Genomic DNA, 14,982 nt, shown 5'->3' with positions numbered 1-14,982 from the left:
CACGTGACCTTTTCGTAATTGTTACAGACCCCAAACGTCCTGATTGAATTATCTTCTTTTAAGCAGAGACTAACAAGGTGTGTCAACAAAGTTATGGCTTTTGCTTTGTTATGCAAACAGCACCTTAGATAGTTTGTGTTTTCCCTTCCTTGTCAGGAATTGTTCATTCATCGGATACAGCTAATCCATAACCATTTAACACATTGTAATAGAATATTAATCACATAATTTGTTTTTGGGGGGGTTACTCGAGGAAAGGTCTCCTGCCTATTGAATGAAGGAGAAATGAGGGGGACGTGTACCACGAAAACAACTTAAAGGGCATGTTGTAAATCATAATTAGTACTCCCTGAGGGAAAGAGCAAGGCGATGAGGAAAAAAGACGCTGATGAAGAAAGTTCTCGGTCTGCAGTGCTATTATACACTAGATCCCCTCTCTTAACCACATTCTTACTTAAAGGCAACTTCTTGTAGAAGCTGCAAGACTCTGAATATGGGTTTGTTTGTGATGAACAGTTATTTGCAACCACAGGCTCAATAACACTCACACACGCAGGTTGTTTTAGAGCCGTCTGTCAGCTCTCTGTGGAGTAACTTTGTGATTATTCCATTTCCTTCTCGTGTCATCTCCCGGGTTGGTGCGTACGTAAAGTTTGGAAGATATCTGATATCTGAGAAAGATGAAAGTACTGTCAAGAAGAAGGAACAGGGGGACGAGAGGATGAGGAGTCAGAAACATCATTAAAGTTCTGTGGAGAAAGAGAAGAAAAAAACTGGACTGGTTTCTTTTGCCTCAGTAGTACTGCGTTTGCACGGTCATGGCAAGGCACGCAGCTAGCAGTACTATCGGGGCTAATTACCCAGAAGCCACTCAATGTTCTTCCTGTAATCACCAGTAAGAAAGCACTGTAATGTATGGATGTAATATGTATGATACTAGTGTACTACAATCATTGTGAGTGCAATTAGCCAGCTTGCTCTCCAGTAATGAAGTTCACTCTTGAGATTTTATTTGATCGTAATGAAATCCTGAGCGAGGACTCCTTCGCCTCGGAGAGGATGAGCACTCTCCGATGAGACTGCCTGTCACATTCTATGTTTGCGCCAGCTGTTTGCCATTTTTAGCCGAATGGATTCAGCAAGCACACAGTCCAATTTAGCCTTCAAGTGCATTAAGCTAAATGGTTGCGCTACATCCCTGTTCCGCTGTGTATCGCCAGCAAGCTTGTGAGTGAGGGTGTGTGCTTGGGAAACGTCACGGGAGCGTGGTTAGCATAGGCATGAGAGGAGTCTGCCGGGAGCGGCCCTGTGGAACGACGGCAGCAGGGGAATGGTGTGAGATCGGTCGAGCCCTGACCCGGGCCCCTTCACGGAGGCAGGAAGGCGGGCCACCTGTCAGCACGACCGCATGAGGCTCCAAACCGCCGAACGACTACTCCTGTTAGCCTACGCATGTTTCGCTGTTGCTATAGTCTCAGTCTCCACTATGTCTTATAGGTAGTGTACAGGCCATATGCCCTGCTTGTCTGTGGGAGAGAGGAGCAGGCCTTGCATTATTCAGCGGTGTCAAACGGCTGCAGTTCAGCAAACATGTTCCCCTAGTTACACAGTAAATGCATTAGAGTCCAACCAGGGTAGCAGGCACTTTTCCTTCTGGTGAGGTCCTTGTGTAATAAGAAAATACCTCATATATATATCATATTTTGAACAAATATGTATCTGTTAATGTTTTCCTTTTGACGAAATACAGACTGCAGCCTTGTATAAATTGAATACTGGTCAATACAGAATGCTGACCACAAACCTTAACGGTTTTTTTATTTTTATAAATAAAACCATCTTCCGAGTCTGACTCCTCGAAGCAACATGTGGTGTAATGGACACCATTTCCAGAAGAGACCAATTTGGCCACTCACCGAGACCTGGCACACATCGAAACAGCTCCCTCGGAAAGACGGAGAGAAAATTGCACTTGTCGAGGGACACCCTACACGACTGAGACGAGCGAGCTGCCAGTGTGCCGTGAGCCCACCAAACAGACTGCTCCACAGCCAATCACAGCAGACCCGTGATACGGTTTCCCGCTCCAGATGCGTGTCAGCGTCGGCCTGGATGTGGACCGCATCATCGAGGCTCTTTTACGCTCTCATCGCGAGTTGTCACGACAAAACGACCAGAACGTCCACACAGCCTCCGCAAGTAATTGTGCCACTTTTCTGCACCAGCAATCCACATGGTATGGAGCCTGTGCAGCTCTCGGGACCTCTTGTAGAATCTGCGTATGTCCTCTGGGGGTGGGGACCGGTTCTTCGTACACTGAGGCTTATTCTCGAGTCTTAGAAGTTCCTGCCACGACTCCGTCACGTTGGCTAACCGGTGAGCCGAAGACGGCTTGCTCGGTACCGCAGGAGTTGGGAGCCTCTTTTTAATTGGACACCAGGAATATGATTAAAGTGGCTTTGAATCCGGGGGTATATCAAACATTCATCTGAGCAGTGTTTATAAGAGTAGAGCCTTCTAAGTAAGCACATGCAAGGGGAGAGCTTGTTGCGCTGAATTTAGGCTTTGGTGGTGTTTGTCTTTCGGAAATAGGCAATATTCCCAGAGCATGCATTGTTAAGGCTTTATACGTTGGATGTTCCCACCCCCGAGAATAAGACCCAAAAGCTGTGTGCAAATGACGTGATTTGTTTTGTAGGTAGGAATGAAGTGGTGTGGTGAAGTGAAGTCGTTAGACGTAAGTCAGAGTTTTCTGGAAGTATCCCCTTACAGTATGTTCATGGGCATCCATCTTTTCATGTTTTGTTTCAAAACCAACTCATAAGGAATCAGATCCCACTCGCAACCTTACTGAACTAAGGGAACAGAATGGATCAAATTCTATCTGATTTGTTTGTTGATTGATAAGGCCCACCCTTTAACCCCTCACCCAGAACTCTTTCCCACAATCCCTTCCCGCACAATAAAACTAATTGATTTAGACTTTCTTTCAGAAGCGCCGTAAAGATGCCTCCAGTCATATGCAGCCGTGAGATGCCAAGCCTTTGTTAAATGGGTTTCAGTATTATATGCTATCTCTGCTGATGCTATCGTAATCAATTCCATTTATTTTTGGACTGTCAAAGGTCTTAGGCCTGAGAATGCATGTGAAGAGACTTTTTGCCGGCTTACTGTAGCTTGGCTCTCTCTCCCAGAGAGTTCAAAGTAAAGTCAGCCAGGGTTTACCGGGGTTTCAACCGCTGGATTGATTACGTTAGTACCTTTGACAGCACCGGGGAAACCCTACCTGTGGATCTCTTCTCCTCTCTTCTTCTCTTCTCTCCGACAAAATACTACCCCCCAAAGAATGATGATGCTACCGATGATAAACGGAAGCAAAAACGATTACGTAACACATTGAATCCATTCTCGACATCCATCCCTGGGTAGAGGCTGGATGGCTGTGGTCTATGCTTGGTTGATCGGGCTTCTCTGATCCACTTAACTCCATTGTTTCTATGTCGTTGAGCCTGACTTGGCAAATTATCCTTAGCCTCCATTCTCTGTCATAGTTATTACATCACGGAGAGGAGAGGGAAGGGATAGGAGGATGGGAGGAGGGGTGGGGGATGAAGGAACGGAAGCAAAGAATGGAAATAAGAAACGCAGCGGGTGTCGGGGGCTAATCAATGCCCCCCTCCTCTCATACCCCTGGAGTCTGTAGCCTCACTACTGTTCACTAAGTGAGCCCCCACTCTGTTCTGGAGTCAGCAGACGTGACGACAGCACTGGGCTAGGCAGCCTCGCAGGGACTGGATTAGGCCAAGCTTCATGGTCTCACAGACTGTTTTTCCCCCTTTTCGGTGGGGATTCGAAACTGTCACAGGCCTTTGTAAAGCAAGTTTAGCGAGTGACAGTGGGGTTTAGTTGAAATGAATATTTATGACATCAGGACTTGAGGTCATAAAGGAATGAGTACACGTTGTCCCAAAGTCTGTGTTGTTTTGGGTCAGTGGTGATTACGGTATCGGTATAAATGATTTAGGATCAAATGAAGAACAGGAACAAGACAACACTGTACATTTCTGTTCAAATGTTCCCTAATCCACAGCAGAACATAGATTACTGGTAAAACCCTGCGATGACTTTATCTTTATAATTCATCATTTTAACCATTTCTATGTGCCTTGCATAATTCAAAAACATGAATAATGTACATTCACCGAGTGTCCACCATGAAAGCTTTATCTAGTCAGGAAATGACATTTGTCTGTCTTGGTGATGAGGATACTTTTGCAGCACTTCTCATTTGACCAGTTAACCCCGATCTCTCTCTCTCTCTCTCTCTCTCTCTCTCTCTCTCTCTCTCTCTCTCTCTCTCTCTCTCTCTCTCTCTCTCTCTTTCTCTCTCTCTCTGTCTCTCTGTCCTCAGACGGATACACCACAGATGATATTGAGTTCTACTGGCGTGGTGGTGACAACGCTGTGACAGGGGTGGAGAGGATCGAACTCCCTCAGTTCTCCATCGTGGACCACAAACTCATCTCCAAAAACGTGGTCTTCTCAACAGGTAATATCGACGTATCGAATCTAGAAAACAAAATATGCCTGCACTCAGCCCTCGAAATGGGAACACACCGAGTGACTCACGTCACAGTGTGAAACCCCTTATTAAAAATATGAATATCCGAAGGCAAACATAAAGCAGATATTCTGGGAATTGTGTCACAAAATAACTATTTACTAGTGAAGTCCAATGGACCTTGTGGAGACTGTGGATAGCCAATTATTGGAATGGATGGTTTACACACACACACACACACAGGCACACACACACACACATACACGAACAAACACTTTGTTCTAAGTATGGGTTCATAAAGTGCTTCCATTTAAAGGTTATTTTGAGGTCCAGGCCTCCTTGATTGCACTGCCAAAGAAGGAGGTGAGAGTAATGCCATTTATAAAGGTGTGTGTTGTGTGCATTTGTGTGTGTGTTGATAGAGAGGGGGGGGGGTGTCGGAGTGAGAAGGGACTCCGTGGTCACAGGGTGTAACAGATGTAGGACGCCCCCGCCTCCCAGCAAAAACTAGAACGGGCCCCACAGGCTGGAGGAAGGGGCCACCCCTATCGTCAGACGCAGCACACTCATGAGTTATTTAACCTCAAAATGTTGTCGGATGGAATGGTTTATTCATCTGCTACATTTTCATATTCATCCATTACTTATGGGAGCTAGGTCTGGGGACGGCGGTGGTGCGGATAGATGGTCTGGTGAACTGCTCCATTGAATGAAGAGCGGCACGGTAACCCAAGGACAGAGTGTCTCCCATCGCAGACTGTCTGGAGGACTTCCTGAGCTGCGTTCAGAGCTCCCCGGGGCTCGTTAGGAACGGCTAAGTGCGTTTGCTCAGTGTCCTGGAATGTGGTTTCGCGCTGGGGGGAGGGGAGGTGGGCGAGACGGGGTTCGGTATGGAGGATTCCCTCTCAGGTCGACCGGCCGACGCTCGACAACGGTGACCCGAGGGTCACACAGGTGCACGCATCAGCAGAACTGCTTGGCTTTAGCCCAATGCTACCTTTAGCCCAATAGTACCTTTAGCCCAATGCTACCCCTCCTCGCACACACACACACACACAGCACACACCAGCACATTCCTCGTGGCAGACGTCAACACGCTCGCAAGGAAAAAAGCGTGCAAAATGTCAAGCACACACACACCGCCACCTGCGCGCGCACACGGGCTCGGGCTTACGACAGGCAATCTGCTTGTCGTCGCTCTGTAAACAGGTAGGCGACATTTCCCTCCCCCCCCCCCCCCCCCGCCCCCCTCCACAGCTTTCTGTGGGGAAATGCTCCATGTAAGCAAGCGTGTTGGGGGGGCGCGTTGAACGTGCTCCGGATTCGGCGGTGACGTCAGAGCCGACTGTGAACCTGCTCACTGGAGATTTGTACATCTGGAGGCTTTGTTTTGGTCCTCTCTGGTACATCTCATATGCTAATTTGTCTCCTCCCCCCCACCCCCGCCCTCTCCCTCTGCTCAGCCCGTCTTCAGAATGCATCTGCGGCAGCCCCGTCTTCAAACTCCCGCTTTCTACTTCACGCCTGCTTCCCCTGTTGCTATCGTAGCACGACAACACGACGCGAAACAGGCCTTTGCCCATGCTCACAGATAGCCACGCTGAGGTAGGACACAAAGACGAGCCGTTTAAACACGGGCGCGGCGCGCGACTCGGGGGACTGCTGACGCCACGGTGTTAGATGGAGAGAGCAACATCTTGTTTGCTGAACATCTGTCCCTGTCTGTCCAGAACGTAGGAGAAACAGAAGAGAAAGGCAGGAAGTGGAGAGAGAGGGGGGGGGGGGCGTCCAGGCAGCCACAGCAGATACGCCCGCATATCAACACGGCGTTGTGAAATCCCCACATGGGGGGGGGGGGGGGGGGGGGGGGGGGAACGTCAACAGAACCTGCCACACATGACGGGGATGTAGCTGCCTCTAAGATGAGATAACGGAAGGAAGCCCAGGAGATTGGTTTGTATGTTGGAAGTGTGTGATGCAACACTGAGTCGCTTTTGCTCAATTCATCTTTGTCTCTCTCTCTCTTTCTCTTTCTCTCTCTCTGTCTCTCTCTCTCGCTCTCTCTCTCTCGCTCTCTCTCTCTCCCTGTCCCCCCCCCCCCCCCCCCTCAGGCTCCTACCCACGCCTCTCCCTCAGCTTCAAGCTGAAGAGGAACATCGGATACTTCATCCTGCAGACCTACATGCCCTCCATCCTGATCACCATCCTCTCCTGGGTCTCCTTCTGGATCAACTACGACGCCTCCGCCGCCAGAGTGGCCCTGGGTACGGACTGCATGCCCCCGTGACCTGTCTGCGCTCTCATACAGCTTCAGGCATGCTATGACAAACATGATACCTAGACAGGATGTATAAAGGCTGTGGGTATGGTTTGGGACAGTGCGACCGTACAGTGTAACCCCCCCAGACAAAGCTCACTTCCAAAGTCCAAATGTTTTCATGGAGCACTGGACAACGGTTCTCTTAAACCTTACAGGGAAATACCGTGTCCATGCTTTCCAAGTCCCAGCTAGACTTGGCTTCACAGTGCTTTCAGACTTTGCTCAGACGAAAAATTGAGGAAATAACCCCCAAATCGAGATCCAGATGTAGTGTGTGCATGTCACACGTTCAACTGTCACCCTCCCCTCAGGGAGAGCGGGACATAATGCTGCAGCAGCATTGGTGAACTCCCCGGGGTACTCAAGGGACGGATGCTTTTGGAAGGAGAGTGATGGATGACGGGGGTGATTTGTTTTCACTCTGATTTGAGTGCCTCGGTGCTTTTTGGAAGTTCCAATTTCTTGCTGTCATCCTTGATTACGCAAGCCCGCCGGCCCCAACGTGGCCTCTGCGTTAGACCCAGCGCGCTGCTCCGTGTCTGGGAGGCTCCCCGTCCCCCAGCCCCCTGGCCCCCAGCCCCCGTCCCCAGCCGGCCCTCCACAAAAGAAGCACTCTCTCTGATTGGAAGCTGACCTGCATTTAGTTATCCGCGGGGCAGGCATGCACAGGATTGAATGAAAAACAGCATTAATGCTTGATAATGGATGCAGGTAGATAGGCGTATGCACAGACCAGAGTAGACCACCACTCTCTCTCTTTCTCTCTATCTCCCTCTCTCTCTCTCTCTCTCTCTCTCTCTCTTTCCCTCTGACCTGTTTCCAGGCATTAGCACGGCCCGCTGTGTTTGTTACCATGCACGGTTGTGGGTGTGTCTGTTGGAGTCTTTGCAATAGCAATCAAAATCAGAATAAATCTAATCCCTGGCTCGTGTTAGTGGCCCCAGATTGGCCCGACAGGTCTCCGCAGACTCAGAGGCACACATTGATTTGGGTTATCTATGGTTCTAATCCCATCTCATCAATTACGTATACTGTATTTTGTTGATTGCACAGAAGCAATATGAATCGTTGTGGGATTGTGCTTATTCTGTTCTCGCCAATGTGTGTGAGTCCGGGCATCAGAGAAGGGGAAGCGGGGCTTTGCTGTTCCTCAGTAGTTGTTCAATAAAACCCGACATCAGCATTGAGATGACCTCATCCTGGACTGTCACGATTCGTTAGATGAAGACAGGGGAAGCAGGAGGGCTCGTTTGTGTCCGTCACAGCGGTTGGCTGACAACTTCTCACACCTCGGATGGAACGTGCTGTGGTCACCTTCTGCTCTCTGACCCCCAGCTTGGGATGCAGGCTGGAGGTTCTCAAAGTTCTCCCAAACAGACTCTTTCTTCGGGGGTGTTCTCCGCTAATGAGCCAGGCTCTAGATGAAAACTCGCTCCCAAAATGTGAACCTTGACATGCTCTCGGTTTCATTTCCTGAGCATGCACTGCACTACCCTTTGTGGACTTATCATGGGCTGTATCGCTCCCCAGGTATCACCACGGTGCTGACTATGACCACCATCAACACCCACTTGAGAGAGACCCTCCCCAAGATCCCCTACGTGAAAGCCATCGACATGTACCTGATGGGCTGCTTCGTGTTCGTCTTCCTGGCGCTGCTAGAGTACGCCTTGGTCAACTACATCTTCTTCGGCAGAGGGCCCCAGCGCCAGAAGAAAGCCGCAGAGAAAGCAGCCACTGCCAACAATGAGAAGATGAGAATGGACCCCAATAAGGTATAGTATTCTGCCCTGTACTCTACTGTTGTGGTTCAGGGTAGTATCGTATAGAACATCTTTGGTGTTTTATGGCAACAGGTCACCATGCTCTTAGAGAAAATAATATTGCTCATAGTTAAAAAAGGAAGTGTCATCAAGAAGTGTCAGTCATTTTCAAATGAATACAGTGCAATGAGTTGACTCGAATATGTGATGTTTTCTTTCTACTTCAATGAAAAGGAATTTAATAAGTTTTATAACTGTCTGGAAGGTTGAGAGGTATATAAAGGGGAATAAAATAGACAGAAGGTCATCACATACTCACAAGAAGAGTGTCCCTACTTCATATGAAAGGTTGGATGAATGCAACTGAGAGGTGACATCAGGGAGAAAAGATGCCAGTTCTTCAGAATGAGTTGAGTTGGCATTGGATACAGACGCCGGGAAACAAATTTGTCAACTTGAAAATAACATCCAAATCTAGTCAAATGGATTGAAAGCTAGTGGAATGCATACTGTAGGATCATTTGTTGGGAAACCAATGTAGAGTCACTATTGTACTTGAAGGGCAGTTGAGCCTCAGAATTCCACTCACTAAGCCTAACTATTGAACTTAAAACAAATTTCCCTGGATTACATAGCAAGATTTTGGGGACACTTTATACTGAGGTTACATCATTGTAAATATCATGCAACTACAAGACCTAAAGTAACAACATTGTAGTCATACAGTATAAGAACTGATATGCAGTTAAATGTCATTGTGGTTTAGTGGTTATTACACAAGTGAAACTAGGTAAGTATGTGTCACCCAAAACAATGATCTAGTACCTACATTGTTTTTATTAGATGTAGGTATTGTAGTAATAAGGTAGTTAGTGTAACGTTCATGTAAACTTCTCACAAAAAAAACTGTCAAAATGTTATAGGAAAATGAGTAGTGTTGGTTTTGAATACTTGCAGTGGTTGTTGGAAAATGTAGTTCATGTGACCTTGATGATTTTGTATGCTTACAGTGGTTGGTGGGAAATGTAGTTCAAAGAGACGATACTCTGTATGCCAGAATGAAACAGAGGGAAATTGACGCTCACGACTCGATGTGGGAACCAATCTTTGTGGACGATGCAGCGATGGGACTAGGCGAGCAAAAGAATAAGGTACTGGTTCACACAATGGAGACTGACCATATGCAATGTGGTATGTTTTCTTTCTAGAACTCTAAAACGACTTCTACATTGTGTTTTTCCTTTCAATCATGCATTCAATAAAACTCCGGTTTCCATCAATCATCCAGTCGTCCCTGCTGTGTCACCTCAGACAGAGGAGTCAAACTTTCTGTTGACTGTTTCTGCCACCACACATGTACACACACGTGCATAACGTATGAATTTTGTAGGCAACAAAATGAAATGCATATGTTCGAAAGAAAGTACTACACATCATTTAGAAATAAAGATGTAAAGGTTCCTTCCCTGTTCATGTTGTCAGATTATCCCCTGACCTTCCTTTCCTACATGTCTTTGCTGTCCATACTTTTGTCTCATCCTCCTGACCCATCATTTTTCATCTCTGTTTTGAACGTTAGCCCGACTCCTGTATTTTTTGCCTTCCACGTATGCACAGTGAGAGTTTGTTTAAGAAAAACAATTACAATGTGGAGTATTGTCGATGCTCTTTCAATCACTTCAGTCATTCTCTTGAGCCCTTGATTGTTTGCATGCCATATCAAGTAGCAAGACGTTTCATCTTTAATCTGTTGTTCTGGCTGTGTAATTATGGGGGAGGACTTTTGGGGTTAGTTTGTACATCTTTGAAGAGTATATACATCGGTATACAGAAGGCTACACTTGCTCAATCCCTGGCTTAGGTGGTGTTGTATTGTGTTTTGATTTCGAATTTGAATGATTTCCTACAAAATATCAGTAGAAAAATAGATGTGGTCATTTCGTTCAGCTCACGGTGTCTAATGTGTGTTCTGCTTCTAGATGGACCCCCATGAAAACATCCTGCTGGGGACCATAGAGATCAAGAACGAGATGGGAGCCTCGGAGCTGACCCTTGGCCTCAGTGACCCGCGGAGCACCATGCTGTCTTACGACACCTCCACCCTTCAGTACCGCAAAGCTGGCCTGGCCAGACACAACTTTGGACGCAACGCACTGGAGCACCACGTCACTCAGAAGAAGAGCCGGCTAAGGAGGCGCGCGTCCCAGCTGAAGATCACAATCCCCGACTTGACTGACGTAAACTCTATCGACAAGTGGTCGAGAGTGATCTTCCCCACCGTTTTTTCCTTTTTCAACATTGTCTATTGGCTCTACTATGTCAACTAAAAGGACTCCAGTAAAAGCAGAATAAGAAGGTGCAACCATTTCTGTTGCTCGTTTTATTCTCCTGTTTGTGTTTCATTTTGCTGTGTGATCGTACAACACAAGACTGAATTACTATAACAAAACAAAATCAGGACTGAATCCATTTTAACTTGGAACACCTTAATTGCTGGCTAACACAGACAAACTTTATTGAAGAGAGATTAAGAACATAATGGTGCCTGTTCCAGAGTTATCATTTCTAATTTTTTATTTTACGAGTCAAATATTTAGTGAAATAAGTACTTTTCCATTTATAAATGTTTGTTTGCATATATTTTTATGTTTTTACTTTCTTAAATCTGTATCTGATTTGTTGCCAAAACGTTAGAGCTATAATAGTTCAAAATGATCCCATGACTATAGTTGCTCCTTTGAAGTACTACATACGTCGACGTTTATAATTTTTCTAAGTCATTCCTTCAGAAATGTAATGATTTTTATCCAATACTTTATTTTATCTTTATATTGTGAAGTTTCACATTTTCATAGTCTATATGAAGGTATATTAATATCATAGTTTGGAGGTTTTATGAAAAAGCAACCTTTTCTACTTTGATAGAGTATTGTTAATTTCAAAGCATTATTTCAATTTAAAGAAACTGTATGATAAGGTAGTGTAGATTAAACAATGAACTACAAACATCATTCCAAACCTTTAAAGCTAACAAACAATGCTGGCTGATAAAGGTTATTCAAAGGTCTACATTGAACATTACAGCACGTCGAACAGATATGCCTTAGTCTAATGATTTAGCATTTTTGTTGTAGCAGCTTATTTGCTGAGAGATTCAACATTCCAACTCTGTTAAGTAGAATATGGTGTTCTAACCAAGGGAAAGAGGAAGGCGGACTTAAGAGGCAGAGGGAATATGGGAGGAAGTCGAGAGACAAAAGGACGAGTGGTTATTCCTTCACCTTTGCCATTAATATGTGGTAAGAATACACTTTTGCTGTAGTGTGTTTTGAATACCAAGACATTAAGCCAGCAGTTAAGGGGTCTATCATGGGAATATCATGACCAAACAAGTATTTGCCTCACAAGCCAATATTTCCTTGCCTTTCCCCCAATATTAAATGTAAATATGCCCTGTATTCTTGTGTTTAAAAAGCAATGATGCCCACACCAGAATTGATCTCACTGAATTACTTGGAACATATTAGCTAGACTCGGTTCTGGATTGTTTCCTTAGCTGACACTTGTAGTCAAGGTTACATGGTTTCACAGATCATATTCACTGATTCAGTGGATGACTTTTGGGGACTTTTTTGTGCGTACATTTCAAAGAGAGAACAACAGAACTAAACACAAGCACAACATTGTTACAAACATCCATTTACCTGAGACGGACATCAAATCTCGACAAGACATTGTGTTTTCTATCCATTGATCTATCATCCCACCAAGGTAGACTTCCTGTCAGTTCCCTTATTTTCATTCTAAACAATTGTTACATTGTTGAGACTCAGGAGGGCCCCTCAGATGGCATACAATGCCAGTACAGTAGAACAGAATTAACATTTAGAAACAGAAACATTCTACAATTCTTCACATTTCAAAAGCCTTAGAGGTTGTACAGATGGTGTTGCAACACTTGGTGCTTGAGAGCTGACAAAATTCGAAATTGACATACATTTATTCATGAAACTCTTTGTAAATTCACTTATTGAAACAGGGACATGATGTGCACAAACTGTAGAAACAATTTGGTTGTGTTTCTCATATGGATGTTAGTTGAAAGATCCCTTACATGATAGGTAACAGCTATCCAGGAAGCCATCACCCAATACATCTCATTGTTGTTTAACTGAGAGGTAGTGTCATTGATGAACACATGTTATTGCATGTTTCAACATCACAGATATTTAAAAACTAAAATGATTATTGCATTCCATAAGCTTATTCCTTGTATGTATTTTCTCAAGTATGCATGGGCAATGTTTCATGTTGCACTCATATTGAATTGTATCATTTCATAGCCACAATCCAAGACAAGGATGCCACTGATGCTGTAATGCTATTGGATGAAACACAAGATTTTAAATTAAGGGGTGGGAAATTCTAAAACGGTCAAGTTCTCATGTTAAACTATTCAACCAATTAGTATTTCAGGATAAAAGAGAGAATCGCATGTGTCATCATGTCATTTGCAGGTTTTGTGAGCATATGGCCATGATTGATCTCTTGTGCATTTCTTTCATATGGGAGACTAATGATATAATAAATAGAGATATATTTAGCTTACAAACTCATTTATTTGTTGGAAACTCATACTACGCATCAGTGCATTGTTTTCTATGAACATTTATGCTACATTTATCCTACATTTATTCTACATTTGTTCTACATTTATTCTAAATTAAACCATTATTCAATTCAAGTATAATGTCTTCTAGCCATACATTCTTACCCACTCTCTTTGAGGATGTTTGTCACGAATGTTGATGCTTAATTAGGAATTCATGTAAATTATTATAGATAAATATCTTAATATTGGTGTTGTAATTTTTTAATGGTTGGACAGGGTTCACCTTTGGGTCTGGGCTTATAAAAGAATGCGTCCCAAAAGATGTTCAAACAGGTGTATATAAAAAATGATCTGTCAGTAATATCAATTTGAGCTTGGTATTCCTGTACATATTAGCTGGTTTCCTATGAAAAGACATTTCAACGTTCAGATTTGTACTGTACTGTGAAGGGAATGCAAAGCAATTTAATGGTTTAGGGTGGATGATGTAAAACTAATAATGTAAATATTTTGAAAAGTATCATTGAGTGAAACAATGACTTGTTTTTATTTTTCTCTAGTTACTCAAAGCACCATTTCTGTAAAGCATTATCAAAGGCAAGAATGTAGTTGATAATATTTTGCAGCATATATGTGATATGTCGGCAAGATTTTAAGCATTTTTTGTTATGATCCAATGATCCGATAAATATAATACAGGACATACACTACATTGTTTTGCACACACACACACACACACACACATAAACACACTTGCACACACATACAGTACACACACACAGAAAAATGAGACAAGGGGATGTGTCTCTGACAACTTGTCACCCATCTCAGGTCCGCACACTTAGCACTAACAAATCCAGAAGTGTTCTCGACCAGTCTTGATCTGCCCAACAATGCTACAGTACTAACCGTCTTGGTTTATGACCGTATTTGCAGTGTGTTCTAAATGTATGATGCGTTTGCGTGTGAGAGTGAACCGTATGTATGTCAGCCTCTGAGACGTTTAGAAGACACGTCAAACACTGGCAAAAGGTCTGCTTCATCAAGGCTCTTCACTTGGACTATGTGTTTGTACTTCACAGCGCTTTTTTCCTGTCATATATTTTTATATTTGTATACTCCTGTACAAAGAACAGAGTCCTCTTGGCAAAACGACGGGGGGCGGAGTGACGTCCGAGCCCAAATGACACATCTTGGTGACAGTGTATGTTTGCACACACTCACAGAAGAAGCCTTAGCCTCGCGCCCTTGGCGCTCCCTCCAGTGTCACTCCAGGCATCGCTGCCCCCTCCCCCCCCCCTTCCTGCCCCCTTTCCTCCTATGTGCCACTCACAAGAACATTCCCAGATTCTTAAAAAAAATTGATCTCTTACTGAAAGGCGAAAGATAGTCTCTGTGTTTTTAATACATGAAAAACCCATGGAGAAAATAAGTTGTCAATAAATATTGTAAATAGTTCTGAATCGATGTTTCCACATCCTTTTTTTTGGTCTTGATATAATGACTGTTGCTTTACATGAAAGTTTGATTTTCACGCTTCATCTGGAGAATCTAAATTGGGAGAGATGCTTATGTCGGAAACATAGAAGCATCATTAACTAGCCTTATACGGTTCATACAGTGCACCACTTAATGGTAAACAAACTGCCAACCAAACCATCTCCACTCAAGAACACAACATGTTGGGGCTAACTATGCTCTACCTCACATTTTCACAACATTCTTA

General features: G+C 44.4%; 1 protein-coding gene across 1 annotated transcript in view; it reads left to right on the top strand.

The window, feature by feature from the left end:
- Positions 1-14,484, top strand: part of LOC124468328 (gamma-aminobutyric acid receptor subunit beta-2) — a 44,210-nt gene extending 29,726 nt beyond the window's left edge. Inside the window, exons 6-10 of the mRNA XM_047021028.1 lie at positions 4,412-4,549; positions 6,673-6,825; positions 8,412-8,656; positions 9,655-9,795; positions 10,624-14,484. Coding sequence (XP_046876984.1) covers positions 4,412-4,549; positions 6,673-6,825; positions 8,412-8,656; positions 9,655-9,795; positions 10,624-10,971 — 1,025 coding nt within the window. The 3' untranslated portion in view covers positions 10,972-14,484. The remainder of the gene's footprint in view (positions 1-4,411; positions 4,550-6,672; positions 6,826-8,411; positions 8,657-9,654; positions 9,796-10,623) is intronic.
- Positions 14,485-14,982: the final 498 nt, after the last annotated feature.

Source organism: Hypomesus transpacificus, chromosome 5, assembly GCF_021917145.1.
Source record: "Hypomesus transpacificus isolate Combined female chromosome 5, fHypTra1, whole genome shotgun sequence".
NCBI lineage: Eukaryota > Metazoa > Chordata > Actinopteri > Osmeriformes > Osmeridae > Hypomesus > Hypomesus transpacificus.
The sequence above is the reverse complement of the archived record's forward strand: the minus strand, read 5'-3'. Positions and strand labels throughout refer to the sequence as shown.